Here is a 23778-nt window from a genome sequence, read left to right as displayed (position 1 = left end):
GTGTGGATGAACCTACCAGTTTTCTCTTTATACATTTTTTACATGTCTGGTATTTTTATTTTCTGGAGAGGCAAGATAACGTCCTTTTGAGCCAAATTGAGTTATTAATCTAGGTTTTAAGTTTTTCCGTTTTCTATTCAAAAAATATTTGGTTTAATACATTTACTAATCAAATATGCAGGTCATGTGGGAAAATATATTAAAAAAAACATGATAACCGGGGAAAAGTGTGATTAGCAAGAAATTTAAAAAATGCACTTTGCTAGTTTTTATTGGATAACCAATCAATGTTTGGTACTGTAAAGAAATAAAGCAAAGAAATATTCTCAGGGCATAACAGTCCGCACAAGTGGAAAATGTTAATTCACGTTTCCTCCCCCCTGCATCCACCTGCTACTTTACCCGACCAGCTCATCACATCACAACAGCGGTAAAAGAATTTCGTTTTTCTTTACATATGTATGTATTCATAAAGTTGTATAGTCACAAGCATGTATATTATACTTAAGTAGTATCTACTACTGGACTGTCTCAGAAAATTAGAATATTGTGATAAAGTTCTTTATTTTCTGTAATGCAATTAAAAAAACAAAAATGTCATACATTCTGGATTCATTACACATCAACTGAACTATTTCAAGCCTTTTATTATTTTAATATTGCTGAATTTGGCTTACAGCTTAAGAAAACTCAAAAATCCTATCTCAAAATATTAGAATATCATGAAAAAGTATACAAGTAGGCTATTCAACTAATAACCTGAATCATCTAATTAACTCGAAACACCTTGCGAGGTTTCCTGAGCCTTAAAAACACTCAGCTTGGTTCAGTAAACTAAAACACAAGTATGGGGAAGACTGCTGATCTGACTGCTGTCCAGAGGACCATCATTGATACCCTCCATCAGGAGGGTAAGACACAAAAAGAAATTTCTCAAAGAGCAGGCTGTTCACAGAGTGCAGTTTCAAAGCATATCCACAACAAGTCTGTTGGAAGGGAAAAATGTGGCCGGAAACGCTGCACAACCAAGAGAGATGACCGCAGCCTTAACAAAATTGTGAAGAAGAGCCGCTTCCAGAATTTGAGGGAGCTTCAAAGACAGTGGGCTGAAGCTGGAGTCCAGGTATCAAAAGCCACAGTTCACAGACGTGTCCGGGAAATGGGCTACAATAGCCGTATTCCCATGGTCAAGCCACTTCTGAACTCAAGACAACGGAAGAAGCGTCTGACTTGGGCTATGGAGAAGAAGCACTGGACAGTTGCAGAGTGGTCCAAAGTCCTCTTTTCAGACGAAAGCAAGTTTTGCATTTCATTTGGAAGTCAAGGCGCCAGAGTCTGGAGAAGAGCAAAATCCAAGTTGCTTGAAATCCAGTGTGAAGTTCCCACAGTCAGCAATGGTTTGCGGAGCCATGTCAGCTGCTGGTGTTGGTCCACTGTGTTTCATCAAGTCCAGAGTAAATGCAACTGTGTACCAAGAGATTTTAGAGCACTACATGCTTCCATCTGCTGAAAAGCTCTATGGAGATGAGGATTTCATTTTCCAGCATGATCTGGCACCTGCCCACAGTGCCAAAACCACCAGTAACTGGTGCACTGACCATGGCATCACTGTCCTTGATTGGCCTGCTAATTCCCCTGACCTGAACCCCATCGAGAATTTGTGGGGTATAGTTAAGAAGAAGATGAAAGACACCAGACCTGCAAATGCAAATGAGCTGAAGGCCGCTATCGAAGCATCCTGGGCATCAATAACACCTCAGCAATGCCACAGGCTGATTGCCTCCATGCCACGCCGGATTGATGCAGTAATCCGTGCAAAAGGATTCCCAACCAAGTACTGAGTGCATCAATGGACATTTTCAAATGTTTGATTTAGTTTTGCTGTTATAAAATTATTTTTTTTACTTGGTCTGAGGAAGTATTCTAATATTTTGAGATAGGATTTTTGAGTTTTTTTCAGCTGTAAGCCAAAATCAGCAATATTCAAATAATAAAAGGCTTGAAATAGTTCAGTTGATGTGTAATGAATCCAGAATGTATGACATTTTTGTTTTTTTAATTGCATTACAGAAAATAAAGAACTTTATCACAATATTCTAATTTTCTGAGACAGTCCAGTATATGCTATTTTGTATTGGGAGGCTTTTACCTGGGGTACTTGGAAAGCATTAGCCAAGTACCATCAATTTCTATCCCCCCAATACGACAATTCCACGTTGCAATCAAACTTTATGACGGATTTATTTCGTATCCCGGGGTTCAACTGTATTAAAAACTTACCTGAAAGGGAATATCTTTGTTTACATGACAGTCCAATACTACCGCCTAGCGGTTAATTGCGCAAACCTGAAGCTGTCACATTTATGACGCACCATTATGAACTCAAATTTTCCACTTTGAAAAAAAAAACGTTTTTGTCGTTTCTATTCATTTGAAAAAGTGAAAATTAAAAAAGAGGAGATATTTGATTTATTTTACATGCGCGCGAAGGAGTTGAGTCAATATGGACCGCAGTGACGTCCATTACTAAGCTAAGCAGTGATGGGAATTCCGTCACTTTTCCGAGAACAGGCTGTTAAGGCTCGACTCACCGAGAAGAACCGACTCTTTCGGCTCCCAAACGGTCCTTCAGATGTTTGATATATTATCAATAATAAAGAAACATTATGCACCAAATGAATATATTGTGCAACTTTATTATAATAGCCTTTGTTTCAAATTACAACAATTTGTTACCCAATTTAAACTTTATTATTGATATTGATTAAATAAACAATGCAGTGATGACGCCATCCCTATTAAAAACAATTACAAGTGCCATAAAGAGTGTGTGTGTTGGGGAGAGAGAGGGTCAGAAAGATAGAGCATCAAACAGAGAGTCAGAGTTTAAAGAGGAGAGAAAGATGAAGAGAGACCTAAAAGTGACAAAAAGAGGAACAAAAAAGAAAAATGGAAAGAGAAGGCAAAAGATAGAGAATGAAGAGAGGGTGAGAGAAAGGAGAAGAGAGAGAAAGGTTGACAAAGAAGGAAAAATAAGACAAAAAGAGAGAGGAAAAAGAGAGTCAGAGAGTAAAACAAAAAGAAAAAGAGGTAGAGAGAGATAAAGAGAGCGAAAACGACATAAAGAAAGGGAGGGAGGGAGAAGGAAAGGAAGCAAATAATGAAAAAGTAGAGAAAGAAAGCGACAGATATGGTGAGAAGAGAGAAAACAAAAGATAAGAGAAGAGAGAGAACGAGAGAAAATGAGTTAGAGTGAGAAATAGATAAAGAGGCAGGAAGTGAGAAAGAGAACAAAATAGATAGAGGAAGGAAGAGCTAGATGGCTAAATAAATTGATAAATAAAGAGATCAAAAAGAGAAAGAAAAAGAAAACAAGAGAGTGAAATACAGAAAAAGGCAGAGGGAAAGGGCAAGAGAAAGTAAGAAATAGTGAGAAACATGAAGGAGAGAGAAAAGAGTGAGAAAGAAAAGAAAGAGACACAGTGAGTGAGAAAGAGAGCGAGAGAAAGGAAAGCAGGGGGTGTATCTCTCAAAGGGAGCCAGCTTGAAAAGCCTTTTCGTTCGTGAACGAAACAATTCCCGCTAGACGTGCAGGTGGACGGGGGGGTTGGTGCTGATGGTACCGCACTGTGGTTCCTCGTGAACGGATCTGGGGTGGGGGGTGCGAGGAGAGAGAGGGGGGGATACTTGAAACTCGACGCATTACTGCAGCAGCAGCCTCGCATCTTCTGCGCAAGCGCACAAAAACGCAGCCAGAAAGAAACCTTACGAATTTTGGCCAGACTTTGTGGAGTGGAAACCACTTTCGAAACTAAAGGAGAATTCAAGTGACTGGATTTCTTTATCCGCGCGGGAGGAGGGGCAGCTTGATGCTGATGACAACTACTTAGCATCACTTCATCTATTCGCTGACTCGGCTCATTTGGGGAGGGGGGTTGCTGCACTGCGGCACTTTCATGCTTTTTTGAACAACTCTTGCGAGTTTTTTAGGGGAGAACTTCCTCTTTTTTTGCGTGGGATTTGCTTTCATCGACTTCGGAATTTCCCCGTTTTTCTCCACTGAGTCCGCTCTAACAACTACTTAAATCATGTGAGTGTAAACGCCAATTTTTTTGTCGTTGAAATGAATTTATTTTTGATGCGAACATTTGTTCCGAAAGCTTAAGTTTATATTATTCGTATTACTGGAATTTATTTGCACCAAAATGTACAAGTTTGATTTAGTTACAATTGTTTGTATCAAAATAAAACACACTACGAATAACACAGCGGTTTCTAACGTGAAAAATAATACTCAGAAAGAGATACTATGCTTTGAACAAAAGTGTTGCTTTGGCGACCTCTTGTGGCCAAAATAATATCGATTTGAATTGGAGATGCAAAGTAAAAATTTCCGCAAAACGGGTATAGAATTTGATGGTAATCTGTTTATCTTTCCGAAACTCCAGATTGAAACATAAAATAAAATAGAGTAGTATTGTTGATTTAACACTTACAGACAAGTTCACTAAGTGTTAATTTAAGACTTTTTTACGGTACTACGTAATACTGTCAATGTAACACTTAAAGGGTAAACTTTTAACACTATCTCAATTAACCTAAGGCATTTTTCCATGAGTCTTTATTTAACACTGGTTATTTTGAGGTGTAATATCTAATAATGATAATAATAGTATTGGAAACGAAAAATGAAATTTTGTTTACTTTTAGTAAATTTGGTGCAATGTGACTCAAGCTGGTCCAGTGTAGTAGTGGGTGGCTGCAGAGGGGGCGGATTTAAAACTTCAATTTGCTAGGATTGTCACGCTCTTGTAAGTCTTTTCTTGCTTTAATCGTCTCCTTGTTTTCAAAAATTGTCATGATCATAGAATGGTTACTACTATACTACGTATCGTCGATAATGATACGTGAGCCTTCTTTGTAAATATCGTTAATTACAAGCTTAATTTACATGGTTATCATATTTTTGCTTCTCCCTTTAGCATCATGGCACACTTTTGAACCCTATAGTGAATAAATACTACTCAAAACATGATCTAAAGAGGGGGCAAATAAATCTTATTCCAAACTGGAAAGTGAATAACACAAGGTCGCTGTATCCTGGGGGTCTACTGTGTATATATTGTATGTGTATTGTGTTCTTTTCATTTTCTTCTATCAAAGTAATCATTTGTACAAGTGTATACTAAAGAAATGGCAACACAGTTGATTACATTCAATTTAAAGGAACAGTGCGTATTATTCGACCGTGAGATGTCGCTGTAGCGTAGGGGTACCCCTCGAGCCGTATCAGGGCCGCCAACTGATTTAATTCGGCCCACGAGACCGTGCCAAGAAAGCATAAGAAAAAAAATGAGCCGCTTCTCATCAATCAATCACCTGTAGTTTTCAGTATGTCAGCTGGATGTCGCCAAAGCCACATGCTACTCCGAACCACCCACTATAGCTGTATATGCCGACTTCCATTCATCAACCAGAGAACATTGAGGGTACTTGTTGTAGCAAGATTTTTGAACTACTAGTATTTTAAAAAATACACGTCCTTATGTTAGCTCGTGTAAATGTATTTGATATATATAATTTTGTTTAATTAATTACGTTTTTGATCACTCACCGCTCACAGATCCCTTAACTTCCAGAGTCGCAGGGGCACCGATTTGTGTAGTGTGTCTTGGGCAAATACAGCCCAGTGGTGCCCATCCCGATCCAGGCTGTTTTTGGAGTAGGGCTTAGCTCCCCCACATGAAACAGATTGGCTACTGGTAACCATGGAAACCAGTGCAAAGAAACCTCCTTATTTGACTCAGATACTGCACCTTTATTATCCGATCGCTGTTGATTTTCGGTGTACAGTGTGATCCCGCTCAGGTGCTAAGTAATACACACTGTCCCTTTAATTTAATTCGAGGCCCTACAGTGTTCAAAGTCAACCTCATTTTTGGCACTAGGCCCATTTCTTTGGTCAAAATCTGTTTTTCATCAGGTCCGGCCAAGAAGCTACAGCCCCCGGAGCTCCGGGGGCCCCCGGGGCTGAAGGAGCCCCCGGGGGCGGCCCCCCTGCGCCCCCCAACACCTCCAGTAACCGAAGGCTACAGCAGACGCAGGCCCAAGTGGAGGAGGTATGAAAAACTCTTAACAAATACTTCCTGTACGCCCAAGCTAATCAGCTAATGGTGCCTTGTCCCCGATTGCCAAGGTGGTGGACATCATGAGGGTGAACGTGGACAAAGTCCTGGAACGGGACCAAAAATTGTCGGAATTGGACGACCGAGCGGACGCCCTGCAAGCCGGCGCCTCGCAGTTCGAAAGCTGCGCTGCAAAGCTCAAGAATAAATACTGGTGGAAGAACTGTAAGGTAGGAAAGACGGGGGGAGGGGGGTCTTTATCGTAGCTCACCTGTAACTGCTGACGTCTTCTTCTCGTTTCAGATGATGATCATGATGGGCATCATTGGTGTCATCGTGGTGGGAATCATATTCTGTGAGTTTGCCGCGTCATTATTTAGCCCTGTTGAATGTTGACCATCCCATACACATCACCAAAATTATTTCCAAAGAAGATTACATTTGATTCAACAAATACAAAGAATACAGTAGACATGAAATGGAGATCGTGAATTAAATGGCCATGTGGCAGGGGGGTGAAAACCTATTGTATCTAGCAAATGCATTCCAAACCACTAACACTCCAGATGAAAAAAAAAGAATAAATAACAAATAGTATACTGTATAGTAAAAACTACTTCTATTTTGCTGATGATATTGCCGGAATGGCAGGAGAAGAACAGGAGCTAAAAGATCTGGTCATCGCCTGCACAAGGCATCAACCCAGTATGGCATGGAAATCAAAAGTAATGACCAACAATCCCCAAGGTATCACCAGAAACATCAGCATCAACTACAGAGAGCTAAAACCTGTCACTGAATTTAAATCACTTGGAGCTGTAATATCAGAAGACGGATCAGAACCAGAAATCATGGACAGGATAGTTCAAACCACAGCCATACTTGCTAGACTTAAACCTATCTGGAGGGACAAGAACATAGGAGTGAAATCAAAGATCTGACTCATGCAAGCGCCGGTCACTTCCATCTTCCTCTACGGTTGCTAGACTTGGACTCTCGTCAAAACTGGAAAAGAAAATCCAGAACATGGAGATTCAATTCTACAGGAAACTTTTAAGTACTGTATTAGCTACTTAGCCCGTTTGAGAAACGGAACGGTGCGCAACACCATCAGAAGGCACATTGGACCCTACCAGGAACTGTTGTCAACTGTGGGCAGAAGAAAATGTCAGTGGTAACATCAGGACTGGCCAAGATAATTCTCCAGGGCACAGTCCAAGGGGGGCAAGAGGAGAGGATGACCGAAAAAGACAACATTAAATAATGGACAGGTGCCAAGAACAGGTCAGGAACCGTCAAAAGTGTAGAAGGCTGTCCAGAGTTGCTTCCTCGTGGTGTCCCGACGACCCAGGTGGTCTTTAAACCATGAACGACTTGTGTGTAATATACATGTATATGATCAAATAACAAATACCTGCAAGGAATATCACACCCTCACAAGTTTTCCCTTTAATGATTCGCTTGCCTTCTTCGTATTTCTTGATAATAACAAGCTGTTTCCATAGTTATCATGATTTTCTTCTCCCTTTAGCATCTCTGCAAGTCGTGGAGGCCAATGTCAATAAATACAGTACCAAAAATGTTGCATCACTGACTCGCAAAGTCACAAGGTTCTGATCCGAATGAAAAGACAGAAAGGCATGGTGGGAGGTCGTTCAGTTCGTTTTTGTAGTTTCATTATGCCGTGGCACAAACCAATAGCAGACCAGCATTTTATATGATGCCAATCAATAGCATAGAGGAATCTTAGAGATGTACCTCATCACAAGCATAAACAAGGAGAATATGTAGCAATTTGGTTACTTTTAGCATCCATAGTCTGTGATCTTCGTTCTTTTTAGCACTGGATTTCAATTGCATGACACAAAACAGTGACATCTAGTGGTCAAATAATACACAGTTCATAGATCCATTGACTGCCTGGTTCATCAGGGCACGACTGAGGACATGGTATCCATACATCATAAGCACCACTTATTCGCAGTAGGGTCGCGGGGGTGTCTGAGCCCATCCCAGTTATTCGGGCAGTGGGCAGGGGACACCCTGAACTGGTTCCCAGCCAGTCGCAGGGCACACAGAGACAGACAACTCACTCGCTCATTCACACCTAGGGACAATTTGGACCGGAGAATTAACCTGACATACATGTTTTTGGGATGTGGGAGGAAACCGGAGTGCCCAAAAAGAACATGCAAACTCCTACAGGATTTAAACCCATCACCTCAGAACTGTACTGCAGACGTCTTAACCCCTCCCCTTAGGACACGGTATACTATTTTAAAAATAATACACTCCAACCCTTTAGTAACACATGTCAAGTTAATTCAAGTTTATTTGTAAAGTCCTTAATGATAAGAAGTTTTAAAGGGCTTCAGAGACAACATGCTACTATGACACCATCCCCTGATCGAAAACCTACATGAGGGCAAGGAAAAACTCAAAAACCTCAACATGAGGAAAAGGAAGAAGCCTTGAGAATCCCCCTTCCAGGCCAAAATGGAGCATAAAAGGAAGGCGAGCAAGCGAAAAGGGGGGAAAGAATGGAAATAAATGTGTAAATTATTAAATAACTAAGTATGCAAAAAAATAATATTTTTCTAGATTGTATTTAAAAAAAAAACAAATACAATACAAACTAATATGTTCAATTACACTCGTATATTTCTATTTCTATTCATTCTTATTTATCTTAATAATTGATTTTAGTTTTTGGAAGCATTTGTTTTTCTTTATATTATTTTTTATTATTCTACTTCACGAAAATGCGATTTCTTTAAACAAGATGGAGGCACATCTAGCGAACGCATTCGTTTACAGAAATAGGACGTAGTGAACCCAAAACAATCTATTTAAAAACAAAACAAAACTACAAAAAAATCTATTATTTCTATTCACTCAAATAATAGACTCAAAGCAAATATGTATTCGGCCTCCCAATCTCACGTCGATTCAAAAGAGAAGTTTCCCTCTTCAAATACTTTTTTGCAATTGATTTAAAAGTAGCATAAAGGTCCCGGCAGAAGAGAAGGGCTTTCATCTTGGAATGGATCCTTTTGTGATAAATCTGCCGGGTTCATTTACTAATGGCTCTTCCGTTCTCTCCCGCAGTGTACTTCTTTTATTGAGCTTGACGGAGGACCAAAACGGACCCGAGGACGTTGAGGGGATGGACGAGGGACACGAGCTTCGAAAGAAAAGCCAAAGTTTGATTTCTTATCACGTCACGGCAGCTTACACTCATCTCTGCTTCTTCCAACCTATTTACATGTCTTTTAATGCCTTGCACTTTTGGTTCCACTCATCTTTGGCATTATTGAAGGAAACGATGGATGGCCGGAACTGAAATCCTCCTGTTTATAGGGTTAATTGTCCCTTTTATTTTTTTTAGGTCAGAGAGCATAGTACTGCGTAGACCAGGGGTGTCAAATTTGCGGCCCAGTAGGCCGGATCAGGCCCGCCAACAGATACTGCTGAGAGAGGGGCAAGAGAAAAACGAGCTACAGTTTTAAATGAGTCCATTTGATGCCGACAAAGCCAGGCAACACTCGCAAAGACACTGTGGCCTGTATTTGTTTATCTCTTTTTCTCTCTTTTACTTTGTCTCTTTCTTTCTTTCTCTCTGTGTATCCCTCTTTTTCTCTCATTCTCTCCATCTCTTCTATTCTTTTCTTTCACTTTCTTTCCTTCTCTCTTTATCTGTCTCTTTCTCTTCTTGATTTCTTTATTTTCATTCTCTCCTTCCCTTGCTGTCTCCGCCTGTCTTCTTGCTTTCTCTCTTTTTCATTGCTCCCTTTTTCACTGTCCGTCTGGATTTCTTTTGTTTTGTTTTATCTTTCTCTTTTTCTGCCTTTCTCTCTCTCTTTCTCTCATTATCTCTCCGTCTCTTCTATTCTTTTCTTTCAATTTCCTTCCTTCCTTTCCTTTTCTCTTTATCTGTCTCTCTCTTCTTGATTTCTCTCTTTTCATTCTCTCCTTCCCTTGCTGTCTCTGTCTGTCTTCTTGCTTTCTCTTTTTCTTCGCTCTGTTTTTCACTGTCTGTCTGCATTTCTTGTTTTATCTTTCTCTTTTTTCTGCCTGTCTCCGTGTGTCTCTCTCTCCCTCCCTCCCTTCCTTTCTCTCCTTCTTCCTTACTTCATTTTTTCCTCTCTCCATCCCTTCCTTCCCTTTCTCTCTGCTTTCCTTCCTTCCTCCCTCCCTTTCTTCCCTTTCCCGTTCTCTCTCTCTTCTTTTTTTCTCCCTTTCTTCTCTTTTCCATTCTTCCTCTTCATTCTAATCTACTAGTCTAGCCCCATGAGGGGTGTTTTTTTGAACATGTGGCCGCTGAGCTAGAATCAGTTTGACACCCCTAATGTAGAATTGAATTTGCATGTGGAATGAAGCGGAGAATAATTCTCAGTGAGTGTTGATTTGCAAAATTTTTGTAGGCAAAAGTCGCCAACCGGAGACAATCGACACGAATGCAATGCAATAAAACAATGTCATCGTTTTATGATTGGGGAGGAGTCAGGATTGGAAGGTGAAGCATTTAATCACAATTTAGACAGTCGCACTAAAGATGAAGGTGAGTTTTTGTTTTTTTAAGCCAAGCAAGGGGAAGTTTTTCCTAGCTGGCCTTTCCTGTTTTCTGTCAACGACAATGTATAAATATATTGAATTTATTTATTCAAATATTGTATTTGAATTGTTTCAAAGTAAAAACAATAAAAATTAGACCGAAAATGCGTTACTGTAAAGAAAGAAATTTAACCCGACCCAGTTTAGATGCTATGCTAGCACCCGCTAAAGGATTTTTGTAAAAAAAAAAAATAGTGTTGAAATGATTTCGTTTTCCATTCTAATACTGTAATTGAATTACAGCAAAAAATATATTAAAAATCAAACCAAAAATGCATTACTGTGGAAAAAAACGGTAAGCCTACGCTAGCACCCGCAAATTGTTTTTGCAACATGACTAGAGTTTAGATCAATTAGATTTTTAATTGTTTTAATTGTATTGTAATTGAATTTTAAAGTAAAAAATAATTTGATAAAAAAATCATAATTGCTGTGTAATAAAAAAGTAACCTGCCTTAGTTTAGCCACTGCGGCAACACCTGCTAGCTACTTTTTGAAATAAGTGTTTAAATATATTATTTGTTGTTTTCAGTTCAAATAATCTTAATTAATCTTAACTGAACAGTTTTAAAGTAAAAAAAAGTCTTAGACCAAAAAAATAATTACGATGAAGAAAATAATGTAAAACTTCCCAATTTAGCCGCTTCGCTAGCAACCGCTAACAATTTTCTTCGTACAATTTCCACACACTTTTATTCAAATTATATTGTCATTGAATTGTTGTACAAATAAATTAGATCCAGAAAATCTAATTAATGAGAAGAAAAAAGTTACCCACCCCAGGTAGTCTAGCTCCGGCGTAAGATTATTTTGTTAAATTTACGAGGAAATTACAGTGTATAAATGTATTAAATTATTTTTTTATTCAAATGATATAGTTGATATTGAAATGTTGTAAGGTAAAAAGAAATCTGATTAGTGTAACGGAGGACAAAAATGTAACCCGCCCCAGCTTAGCAAGCCACCGCTAACGTTTTTTGGTTCTTCATCGTTTCTTTTTTAAACTAACACAACTTACCAGTGCCAAACTGCAACAATTTTTAACATCATGTAGCTCAAGCAAGCACTTTTGGATTCGTGGTTTGGGATATTTAAGCGCGGATCGGTCGATACCTTCTTCAGAGACTCATTGTGAGTTCAAATCAACAACATGCATTTCTGCAAAGCTAGCAAAAACAATCCAATGATATTGCAAAAGATTTGTTTTGTGAATGAATTGTGAATGAACAAACACGGAAAATGTTTGCAAGGATAATGCATGTTTGTCAATTTTGCTGATGCCGATAAAAGACAAAACTCATCTCCAGAATGTTTTTTGTGTGTGTTTGATCATTTTTTGTTTTGTTTGTTTTACGGTGTTAGCATGTATGTAAATGGTAAATGGTCTGCATTTATATAGCGCTTTTCAAGCGAATGAAGACCTCCCAAAGCGCTTTACAATGTACTTCACACTTACCCATTCACACACACTCTTACACACCAATAGCGGCGACAGCTACCTGCCTATCGGGGGCATCAGGGGTCCAGTGTCTTGCCCAAGGACTCTTGGACATTTAACTCGGAGGAGCAGGGAATCGAACCTGCGACCTCTCGGTTCGCTCTTCCCTTCTGAGTTACTGCTCTAATGGACGTACATTAGCAACCCTGCCAGATGCCAATCACCTGCTCGACAGCTCGCAAAAAGAAGGAAGAAAAACAAACAAAAACAAAAAAGAATTATGAACATGACCCATAAGTGTCAATATTATTCATATTCCCGTCACCAAAGTTTAAATAAATCACAGATCATATTTCAGGGACAAAAGCAAAAAGTTGTAAACAAGGCACACAAAAAAATGATTCATCTTAGTGTCCATGTTTTGTATATGATTTAATAACTAATAGAAATACATGTAAACAAACATTTTTATCGAATTTACCTTTGGTGCGATGTGACCTGAACTGGTACAGTGAAGTAGCGCGTGGATGCAGCAGAAGGAAGGAGATGAAACTAATTTTAAAACTTCTACTCGTGAGGATCATCATACCATTACAATATTTTCTTGCTTGAATCACGTCCTTATCCTTGATTTTGCTTCTCTCTTTAGCAACATAACAAGCTTTGGACCAGTAGCAAATGAATACAGTACTGCATCAATGACTCACAAAGTATTTGCAACGCACGCGAGATTCTGAGCTGAATATTTGGAAAGGCATTGTGGGAGGTAGTTCTGCCAATAGTATATTGGTATTTTCATGACGCCGTGACGTGAACCAATAGAAGGCTAGCATTTCATATGACACCGACCAATAGGAGACAGGCATCTTACAGCGTTAACTCATACGCAGAACATGGCAAGGTTTTTGGGCATGCAAAATCATTTGAATTAGATGTCGTATAGTGTGGAAACTGCTGTAAAGAGGGGCCCAATAATCATTTCACTGTAAGGTAGGATCGCTGTATACCGGGGGTCTTCTTGGAATTAAAGCCAAATTCCATTCCACTTTCCAGCAAATTTATTGTGGTTCAGTCCAAATACAATCAATTTCATAACAAAGAACTATTCTGTTTTATTTGTACAATTACAAAGACACGTTAAATGACATCATACAACATCGGATAATTTTTCATCTATAGATTTTGTGTACCTTGACTTGACTTTTGTAAGTTTACAATTTAAAAAAAAATACCATCCAAAAACATTCGTAAATTTCCGCTACATGGGAAAAATAATCAAATTGCTACCGTATATTCCAGACTATAGAGCACACCTGATTAAAACCCTTAAGCGCAAATATAGGGAAGAAACTCAACTTTGTTTTTTTACAAGCCGCACTTGATTCTAAGTCCCAGGCTTAAAGAGCCATAAAAATGAACTCTTTCGTGTCAATTTCTTACATTTTCAAAAAAAATCAGTGGGGAAATATCTAGTACAGAAAAGTGACAAACTGTGCCTCGATTGAGTCATTTGTTTGCGAAATGTGTACAAAGCTGTTAATCTCATTCAACTAGCGCAGGAGTTTACATGAATTCAACTGGCATTAATATCTACACACAAATACAACAAAAACTACTGTACTGACTAATAATTCAGAAGCCCCATTACATTTTTTTTTATCCAAACAAGTGATTAAAAGGAGACTTTCTAATACTACACAATAAAATCAAACTGGGCTTCTGAACTTTAGTCAGTACAGTTTTGTTTTGAGAATGTTTTTGACCGCTACGCTAGTCGATAAAAACTGACTGGTGCGGACACGGTCCGCAAACGAGTATCTTAATTGCGGCACAATGTGTTACTTTTCTGTACTAGATATTTATGCCAATATTGTGGTCTTACTCCATAGAGCCATTGGGAAATCATTCATCCATTCATGTCAGTAACTAGATGACGAGGCGTTTGGCCAATAAAGGGTGTCACGGTTACTACCGCCGTTTACTCACGCTTCATTGAATTTCTGCACTTTGACATTCAGAACACTTGGCAGATATCGCTATGCTTTGTTTTAAGCCAGCCAGCTGCTAGGCACTAAAATGCGCGGGAAGGGCCCGGTGCGCGTCCAAAGTCGCCTCTGATACCATCCACCCCGTGAAAGAAAAAAAAGAAAAAATAATAAGCCGAATCGTATTGCAAGACGCAGTCTTTAAAACAGGGGTGCGCATCAGGTAGATCGCAATTTACTGGTGAATCGCAGAGGTATTACTGGTAGATCATGGGAAAGTGTATTCAGTAGATTCTATTTGTTGGGATACGCTGACATCTAGTGGTCAAACGCAGCATGTGAGCGAGAACATCAACGTTTCTTATGCTGTAGTAACAAATTGGAGAACTCCTAAATTTGTCGATGAAAGGTGTCATTTTTTACAATTACAAAAGTTTTCAAAATTGTATTTAATGAGTATCTAATGATTAAGAGTTCAAATAAAATGTGACATTTACAATTACGTATCGCACAATGTATAACAATGACGTTCATCAAATGCCTTTAAATGCAACGGAGAAAATATTATATGTATATGTATTTAATATGTAAGTATATGTTGGAATTTTGATCATTAACAACAAATAAAAGTACTGCTTTTGCCTAGATTAAGTACAAGGTATTTCATATTTTTTGATTAATCGATCTGCACTACAGCAGTACAGTTTTACTTATTCCTCACAAGAGTATCATTACGCATAAACATTGGCAACAACAACAAAATAGACTTGATTTAATATCATTTAGTTGACATTTATTAAAATTAGAATATTGTATTACATTATTATTATTTTAATTGAAAATATTTGATTAGTTTAGGCGTGCACTGAATACTTTGTGAGGATTTAATTCCATTCGGGAGGCTTATTTTCAATGCTAGACTGCTCTTGAGTCTCCATTTTTGGGGGTGGGTGGATCATTTTGTAGATCGCATGCTGAAACAGTGCGATAACCCCCGATTCAAAATGTAGAAAACAGTAGCAGCTTGTAGTCTGTAATTTACGGTATAATTATTTCAACATTTATTACAAAATACTGCTTTGAATATGGATTATTCCGTCATCCACTTCAAAGAAATGCCTCTTTTATGAAGGCACGTCGATATTGACCCTTACTGTCTTAAACGAAGACAAATACCCTGGCTTGACTGTAACGATGTGGCCCTCCACCTTTTCTTTTCAGACTTTCTTGGTTTGAGATACGAGGAACTTCACTCACGAGTCTATTTGGGCTACTTTTTTTGAAGGATTTGGGTTACAAAACGTTAAAATAAACACTGGTCATTCCGACCCCCACCACTAGATGGCGTCAGCAAACCTGTCAGCGTCCTGAGAAACTTCAATCGGCCTTCTTGAAGACCTGCTTGGCAACGACTCCTTCCGCTCTCATCTCCTGCAGGGACAAAGAGGAAAACGAAAGAGGCGTTAAATTCATCCTGACATTTGATTCGTGTACAAAATAGAGCGTCTCGATATGCCCCGCCCCCTTTTGCCCTTCATTCGACCCTGCCCTCCTTTTCTGCCGAGCTCCTCTCCTTGAAAAAACTCTCAAGTCTTGGATCCTTTTACTTTTTTGATGAGAAAAAAGCTTTATCCCTTTTCCCAGCTGCTTTTTAGGTAAATCCTTACAAAGCTACTTAGAAGGACAAAGTTTTTCGTTGAGATATTTCGTGGTGGGGATGAAGACCAGAGACCATCTAATTAAGGTGAATCCCAGTTTATCACTGGGGTGACGTTCCAAAAGAAACTGGGATAGGCAAAATCTTTCAAGTAGAAACCTTTATTTTTTAAACAGTGATACAATTAGATACAGAAGACCACCAGGATATGAAAACCCCACCTTAGGTTTTTTACAATTACGACATGATTGAATACAGCAGTTTTTTAAGTCAAGTCCTATTTATTTGTGACGCCCTTTATAACAAAAAGTCTCAAAGGGCAGTCTATGGAAGTAGATTTGTGTCTTTATTATTCAATCAAAAGTTGTTTCGATCAAAATATAACTTTTCCATTAAATAAAACAAGTTTAAATGCAAAAATATACATAAAATAGGATTGAATCATTTTGATAGAAATATCCCACAGTGGGCAGGTGCTTCCCCATTGGTCAGACATGTTTGAGTGACAAGTGTCCAAACCAACGACGTCTTTCTGACAAGGAAATCACGGTTACCACCATGTGGTGGTAGATGCTGCCCTACTTAGGAACGTGTTAGGTTCCGGACAATCGTTCGTAAGTCGATTTTGTTTGTAAGTTGCTTCAAAGCTATGTTTTGTATGTTTAAGGTTTATATAAGTAACCTGTATTGGTTTGACCTAAAAACAACATTTCATAAAATAACATGCTCCATAAAGTGAGGTTTAATTTACTTTTGGGAGATGCGCTTCAAGAGGTCCTCCTCCGAGGTAAAAAGTGGTGAAAAAAAGCGATTCAACCATTTTCTCAACCGCATCAAGCTTTCTTATTCCACTTCCATTTCAATTTCAAATGAAACGGCTCGCCTCTTCCTTACACTTTAAACCAACCATATTGAATGGATGCACGAGATATTAAACAATAAAAATTTCCAAGTTCTTAGCGCGCTGGAGATACAGTATCGAAAATGTACAGATGAACTAGGAAGAGGAAGCGGATTTCTTCTTCCAGGTGGATGCTGGGTGACCTCTCACAGCGCCACCACATGTGGCGGAAAGAAGCACTCTACTCGGAAAAAGGTGCCCACCATACAAAATCTAACTGACAGCAATGTCCGGATATTTTTCGACATCCCGAAAAAAATGTTCGAATCTACCGTTTTTCATAACTCGAATGTTCGTAAGTAGGGGAGCGTCTGTACATACAACTGTATTTACCAACAGCAATTTTTTGATGGTCAAATATTTTTTTGCATTCAAATAATTTTGACGGCGGCGCAGTGGTTAGCGCTTGTGCGGCACAGTTCATGTCATGGGAACCTGTCGTGGGTTCAAATCCAGCTCCAGACTTCCTGTGCGGAGTTTGTATGTTCTCCCCGTGCTTGCGTGGGTTTCCTCCGGGCACTCCGGTTTCCTCCCACATTCCAAAAACATACATTTCAGGTGATTTGGCCGGTCCAAATTGTCCCTAGGTGTGAATGAGCGAATGAGTTGTCTGTCCCTGTGTGCCCTGCGACTGGCTGGCAAACAGTTCAGGGTGTCCCCTGCCCACTGCCCGGAGATGGCTGGGATGGGCTCCAGCTCCCCCGCGACCCTAATGAGGATAAGCGGTACGGCTGATGAGATGAGATGAGATGAGATATTTTGTTTGAAACAACTTTTTGGGTTTGAATAATAAAGAATAAAAAATCAACCTCCAAACTGTACAGGACACAACATCAACAAAATATAGTTTTTAAGCTATGAAGTTTGCACAAGTAAAGAAAAAAAACAATAAAATGTAGTATTATATTTACATTTTAATGTAAGCCATATGAAAAAGTACAAAGATGTCTTTTGAAAATAGGACAACAGAAGAGTTAAACAAGCAAATATTATTTTATTTTTATCCTATTCTGTAAACATATTGTTTTTTGAGCCAGAATTACAGCAGAATCTGGGATATGTTATGTTTTTTTACAAACCAATTAAATATTGAAGACCCCTGGATATGGTGTCTCCGCCTTAGGCGTTTTCACATTTACACAGGTTTTGTACACTTTCTCACAGGCAAATTCAAGCACTTTTTAAGGACCTTCAAAGTCAATTTTTCCAGTACCATTTAAAGAAGAAATCTAGTGGAGATCAAGAGAATAGGGGCCTAAACCTTGGCTTCAAACCCTAACTCAAGCCTCAACCTTATTTTGGAACCCTAAAATCGGTTTAAAACCCTACATTTTGCTAATATCGTCGCGGTACTCTAGATAACGTCATCATTGATCAAGCATTTAAATAAAATGACCTTTGTTTTATTCTAAATAGTCTGTCATGCTGTGAGTAAATAGAAATAGGTGCTGTAAGATTTCTTATCGCTTAATAAGGTATGCTATTGGCTATGTCTCACAATCTCTTTCTTGGCATTCAATTAAGAATTTTGATGTATACTGTACTTTATTTAGCTGTTTTGAGTCGCAAAACTTACAGTGATGCTAAAGGGAGGAGAAAATACACGGAAACAAAGTATGCGATTATCAAAAAATACGAAGAAGTCGCACGATTTGTTACCCTTGTTAAATTGAATGGCAGTAATCCATCAGCCATCAGGATTATGATTAAAAGTCAGGTTTTAATTTGAATTTGCCGTCTCCTCTCCGTTTGCATCCACCGGCTACTCCACTCGACCAGCTCAAGTCACGTCTCACGAACGGTAAATGAAAATTTTCCTTCACGTGTGTATTCATTTCTTATGTTATTTGACCATATACAAATGTATTACAAATAAGATGTACTTAGTATATACTATTCTGTTATCTTAATGTTTTAATCTGGGGTTCCGAATGCATTGGCTAATTACCATAAATTACAATCTCTCACTCTATCGCTATTTCATAAGGGATTAATGTAATATCCTGGGGGGGTCTACTGGAGTGCAAAAAAACAAAGTGATAAAAATAAAGGAGAACATTTTTGTTTTTTCCTCACCAAATGTAATTTGTCTCCATCCAGCCAGTGCGTCCACCCTCGGCCTTGCTTCTCACCTCGTTGGACGCAAAGCAGTTTGTCGTCTTCCCAGCTCACCGTGGTCTAAATAAGTGGAGTGGAGTTTTTTTAAAGACTTTTTGTGGGTCAATTCATATCAAAACATGATTTATTTGATAAAAAGGAGCTGTAAAGATCATGAAAAATATTTGATAAACAACAACAAAAAACTACGAGAAAAATAGTATGCATATATATATATAAAAAGTATTTGTTTAAACGCTAGTAAATTGAAAATGATATAAGTGAAAAGTGATGCCTTGATATGGTTTTTGTTAATTGGTTATCATTCATTTGTACTGATTAAGCGCCGCTTTTCCTCACTAGGATCTCAGGAGGTATTATGTAGCTTACATTTTTAGCTGCAGAAAGTTCTTCCCATTACAATTTGTCAAGATTAAAATTTGAGATTGTATTAGGATGAAAAAAAGAACACACTCTGAGTCGGAGATTTAGGTTTTGATAGCCCTTTCATCGGAGGTGTGTGCTTCCAAGATCGGCTCAGGAAGGAACCACGCTCCTCTGATGGCTAATGAAGGATTTTATACATTTGACTATAAAGGATTTTATACAATTGAATACAAGTTACATTTATTGAGTTTAATGCAAGATATTCACTGACTGGGCTTTAGTTCAATGACATGTCACGCTGGTCCAAATCCAGAATATTTTGACTAGGGAATTTTGACAACAGGACTCTGACGGAGGACGGCAGGCGTTGTTTTGAGAAGCCCCACGTTGGGCTTCCTTGGCACGCCCATGGGAGGAGCCGAGACGCCATCTTGCGGGGAGACGTGGGCCAAGAAGAGAAAAAAAGGACTTCAGAAGAAGGCTTCCCAGAGACTCCAAGGACACTAATTCGGCCGTTTTCGATGGAGTACACGTAGTTAATTTGTTAATGAAATTAAATCTGCCCCTGTGTGGAAATGTCAGCTTTCCTGTTCATCTTCTCCGTCAAGAAACAAGCACGCATAAGTTGTTGGGTGAATGTAGGTTGTGTTTGGTTAATGGAGTCAGATAACTAATTCGAACAGTTTGATAAACAATACACTTTGATATTTAATTCCCAACACTAGACTCATTTATTTGGGAACACAGACATAAAACAACACATCTGATTGGCTTAAGCAAGATCACGTGAATACATGAAACAAATCTGATTGGTTTAGACGGAAAACAAGTTTAAATGAAGTGAATAACGCTGGTTGCTAGATGGCGTGTGAGCATAATAAATGAGGGCAGGAAAAGTCAGGAAAGTGAAACTTTCTAACACAAATGGTACAAAGCGTCACTGTGAGAGGAATGTGGGGAGGAAAGCTCTTCACCGCACCAAAGCGAAGGTCATCTTGATTAATAGTTAGCGGGCCCCAAGAGGATATAATTTTTGCAAGAAAACAAACAACACCTGGATATAATCTTTGGCTTCGTTAAGGCACTTTTGAGGATAAAATCAACATTCAAACCATAATCAAACTATAATTTCCCTTATACAATTTACCAAAGGGAAAGGCTACATCATTTTTTATCCATAATTGATACGTAATTCTTGCACTAATACACATTTTATAGTGCCCTTTTAAAGGGTAGCATGCGCCTCTCCTTTTGGGCGTGACCAAATGGGGGCGATAAAGCTTCATAGGACAAAAGCATATAAACTCATGCCAACTGGCGTTAATCACGAGGGAAGAAGTCAAGTCAAGTCAAGTCATTTTTATTTGTATAGCCCTGAATCACGAAGAGTCTCAAAGGGCTTCACAGATTATTACACTATATTACACAGACTATTTTTCAGAATATTATTATACATTCCCCTGCTCTGGAGCCGACGAGAAGAGTAGGTTATTCATATGCTATAGAGTAGAAGTGAGTTTTAAGCTTAGATTTAAACATTTCCACTGAGTTTGCAGAAGAAATGCAATGGCAAAGCGGAACCACCAGAGAGCAGTGTCTGCGTCATTTTTAAGCAGACTTGCTGGAAAACATGGCAACAATTTCAAGCATTTTTCAGCACTTCAGACAAAATTCAATACACTTTTTAATCCTTGAAAACACAACATTAAAATTCAAGCATTTTCACTGATTTCAAGCACCCGTACCAACACTGCCTACCTGACACTTGCGTCCGTCCACGGGTCCGAGGTCCTCGGTGAACTCCTTCCCGATGACGAAATCCATGTCGAAGTTCCTGAAGGTAGTCACTGTTCGGATCTTCATGTTCCCCGAGGCCACGTCGTGGATGATGTCCTTTGAGGGCCTCAGCAGGCACACGATCTTCCTCAAAGCAAAGTTAATGTCTGAGAGGAGGAGGGGGGGGGGTTATATGAGAGGAGGGGTCATGCAGAGTACACAGTGATGAAATTGTGCAGCTGCGAGCGGAGATTACCACATTATCGAAATGAAGGGTAGGGAACGTTCTATTTTTCTTCATTACGAAGCGAGCTAACGGTAATTCGAACAGCCAAAAGTGTCATATGAAAATTTGAGACAGAATTCATCTTTTTTCTGCATTGCAAATAAATAAAAAACACCCCATTGGCACAAATGTTAACTCATTTAAATTATAATTGTTCTTATTTTAAAGGGACAGTGTGTGATATTTATTGCCTCCTAGTCACGAGGCAAAAATATGTGAACTTTCATACCAATATTAAGTTTTATGAAAAATCAAAGGTCGACAAATGTTTCCTTTAGTAAATAGTGGAATCCATACCTAAAACAGCCGCTATGGTTGTCTGGGAACTTGCTGCTACGCTGTACTCCGTGGCACTGGTTTTCATTCACATTAGACAAAACAGTGCCATTTAGTGGTCAAATATTACACAATGGGGCTTTAAATTATATATATATTTTTTAAAATTAGCGGCATAACATGCCATTTTATTTTGAAAGATCGAAATCTTAAACTTTTATTTCTTGGTGACTTCTACTCTATAACATATAAATAACCTATATTTTTTTGTTGACAATATCTGTGTATTATTTGTTATTGCAACATCCATTGCAGCCTGGTCATCCTGAAAGGGGGATTACCTCATGTGCGGTCCCTTCTCGAGGTTTCTTCATTTTCCTCATGTTGAGGTTTTCCTTGCCCTCATGTGGGTTTTAGATCAGGGGATGGTGTTATAATACTATATGTAATAATAGTCTTTGGTTTGCAATAACCTGTGCAGCCCTTTGAGACTCTGTGATTAAGGGCTATACAAATAAAAATGACTTGACTTCGGGTCTGGACAGTCCCAACTTCTCACTGCAAAAAAATCCCATTATATATAGTTTTTGTGTGATTTTCATAGGACATATCAAATGCTAAGACAGTCCAGATCTGGTCCACAGGCCACAGGTTTCTCCCCAGGGCAAAACACATGATGACATCACAACAGGATGGAGTCAAAGAAATAAAAGAAGAAATAAATCCTTACCCAAAGCTGCCAGGTAAGCATCCATGTTCTCTTGTTCCACCATGTGAAAAACCCCCGAATAGTCAGGTTTAGACATTCTGGCTCCGAAAGGTAAAAATAGGGGAAAATCTCAAAATGTTTGAAGCTAGCAAAAGACGCCGAACGTGAGCTGTTTGAAAAGAGGATTCCGGGAAAGGAGGCAATGACTCACAAAAGGCTGCCGGATTCTTTTTACACTAAGAAGGAGAAAAGAAAGGAGGGAGGCTCCATTCATTCTTCTTTCCCTATTGCTTTTCACTCCAGGGGGGCGGGGCCTCAAAGCTCAACACCAGCTGGGGGGAGGGGCATGTTGCTAGATGTTGGACCCCCGCCAACCTAAATATCACTCATACTCCTTTTTAATTTCATAAAAATGACTCCCAAGATAAAACGAGAATGATTAATACATTAAATATATATTGTGAAGAATTAAAAATAAGTAAAAAATACCCTAAAAGAATGATTAAACAAAGAAATCAGTTTACATCACTGAATATGCTGATAGAAATCCTCTATTTAATATAACAAAATAATATTTGTATTCAAAAATATTATGAAAAAAAAATAAAAAAATTACGGTAAACATATATAATTATAATAATAATAATAATAATTTCCTTGTATTGTCATTCTGTGTAACAATGTACACAGAACGAAATGTCGATTGCATCTGACCCGATGCAGCCGCAGCCAAGAGAGGGCGCCGCCGACCACTTTTTAAGTCTTAGGAATGACTCGGCCGGGGCGCGAACCCGAACCTCCCAGTCTCAAAGCGGGCGCCTTACCATCTAGGCTACTGATGAACTATCTTTAGAAAAAAATAAGCTCAAATCACCTAAATATACTGATGAAAAATAGATAATAATTCATTATTATTTTATGAATTAAATAGCAACAGGAAAAAAGCCACTATGATAAACTGAAATAAAAACTTTTTTTTGATTTTGCACATTTATTGCAAAACTTTTTATGTTAAAATATTTTACATATTTTTGCAAGAAAAATTATCCAGATTTTAGTAAAAAAATACGTTTTTATAGTCTCGTATGATTTTATGATAATAATAAAAGAAAAATTATCTTCCAATTGTATATGAAACAAACTCAGATAAAAACAAACAAAAATGTTCATGATCTTTTATCTAGTAATAAAAAAATCCACTAAATAATCCAATATTTATTACCGCAATGTTATTTTGTTCATCATAACGATTGTTAAATTATGTAGGATGATACATGGAGTGCAGGTGGACTTCTAATGGGCGGACTCACAGGTCTTTCAGGGTCAGAATTCTACATGATACACAGGTGTACTTATACTTATTTGCATCAAACAAATAAATCGTTAAAAAAATAATGCATTGTGACTTCTGGATTTTTCTTTTTAGTTTATCTCTCTCACCGTGGACATGCACCTACGATGAAAATTTCAGCCCCCTCCATGATTTCGAAGTGCGAGAAATAGCAAAATGGCAGGGTGTTTAAATAC

At 38.5% G+C, this 23778-nt stretch overlaps 2 protein-coding genes across 2 annotated transcripts; one reads left to right on the top strand and one right to left on the bottom strand.

Annotated features, from left to right (window-relative positions):
- Positions 1-3694: 3694 nt before the first annotated feature.
- LOC148372220 (vesicle-associated membrane protein 3-like) lies at positions 3695-9987 on the top strand. Its single transcript, XM_088326852.1, has 5 exons — positions 3695-4090; positions 5984-6119; positions 6197-6355; positions 6429-6480; positions 9234-9987. Coding segments are annotated over exons 1-5 (366 nt in total). The 5' UTR covers positions 3695-4088; the 3' UTR covers positions 9251-9987.
- Positions 9988-13217: 3230 nt separating this feature from the next.
- On the bottom strand, positions 13218-22547 carry rbp5 (retinol binding protein 1a, cellular). Its single transcript, XM_088326851.1, has 4 exons — positions 22273-22547; positions 20963-21147; positions 18797-18898; positions 13218-15593 (listed from the first exon to the last, which is right to left on the bottom strand). The coding sequence occupies exons 1-4, from the start codon at positions 22346-22348 to the stop codon at positions 15540-15542; spliced, it is 417 nt and encodes a 138-aa protein (XP_088182977.1). The 5' UTR covers positions 22349-22547; the 3' UTR covers positions 13218-15539.
- Between the last annotated feature and the right edge of the window lie 1231 nt (positions 22548-23778).

Source organism: Urocampus carinirostris, chromosome 2 (genome assembly GCF_059441175.1).
Source record: "Urocampus carinirostris isolate Australia breed hairy pipefish chromosome 2, RoL_Ucar_1.0, whole genome shotgun sequence".
In the NCBI taxonomy this organism is placed as follows: Eukaryota; Metazoa; Chordata; class Actinopteri; order Syngnathiformes; family Syngnathidae; genus Urocampus; species Urocampus carinirostris.
The sequence above is the reverse complement of the archived record's forward strand: the minus strand, read 5'-3'. Positions and strand labels throughout refer to the sequence as shown.

Excerpts from the sequence above, each read along its gene's own strand:
- rbp5 (XM_088326851.1), bottom strand. The coding sequence starts at position 22,348 with ATGTCTAAACCTGACTATTCGGGGGTTTTTCACATGGTGGAACAAGAG. Across the intron at positions 18,899-20,962 it reads TGGACGGACGCAAGTGTCAG|ACCACGGTGAGCTGGGAAGA; the intron begins GTAGGCAGTGTT and ends CCACTTATTTAG. Across the intron at positions 15,594-18,796 it reads ATGGAGACAAATTACATTTG|GAGATGAGAGCGGAAGGAGT; the intron begins GTGAGGAAAAAA and ends TTGTCCCTGCAG.
- LOC148372220 (XM_088326852.1), top strand. Across the intron at positions 6,120-6,196 it reads CGCAGGCCCAAGTGGAGGAG|GTGGTGGACATCATGAGGGT; the intron begins GTATGAAAAACT and ends CCGATTGCCAAG. Across the intron at positions 6,356-6,428 it reads ACTGGTGGAAGAACTGTAAG|ATGATGATCATGATGGGCAT; the intron begins GTAGGAAAGACG and ends TTCTCGTTTCAG.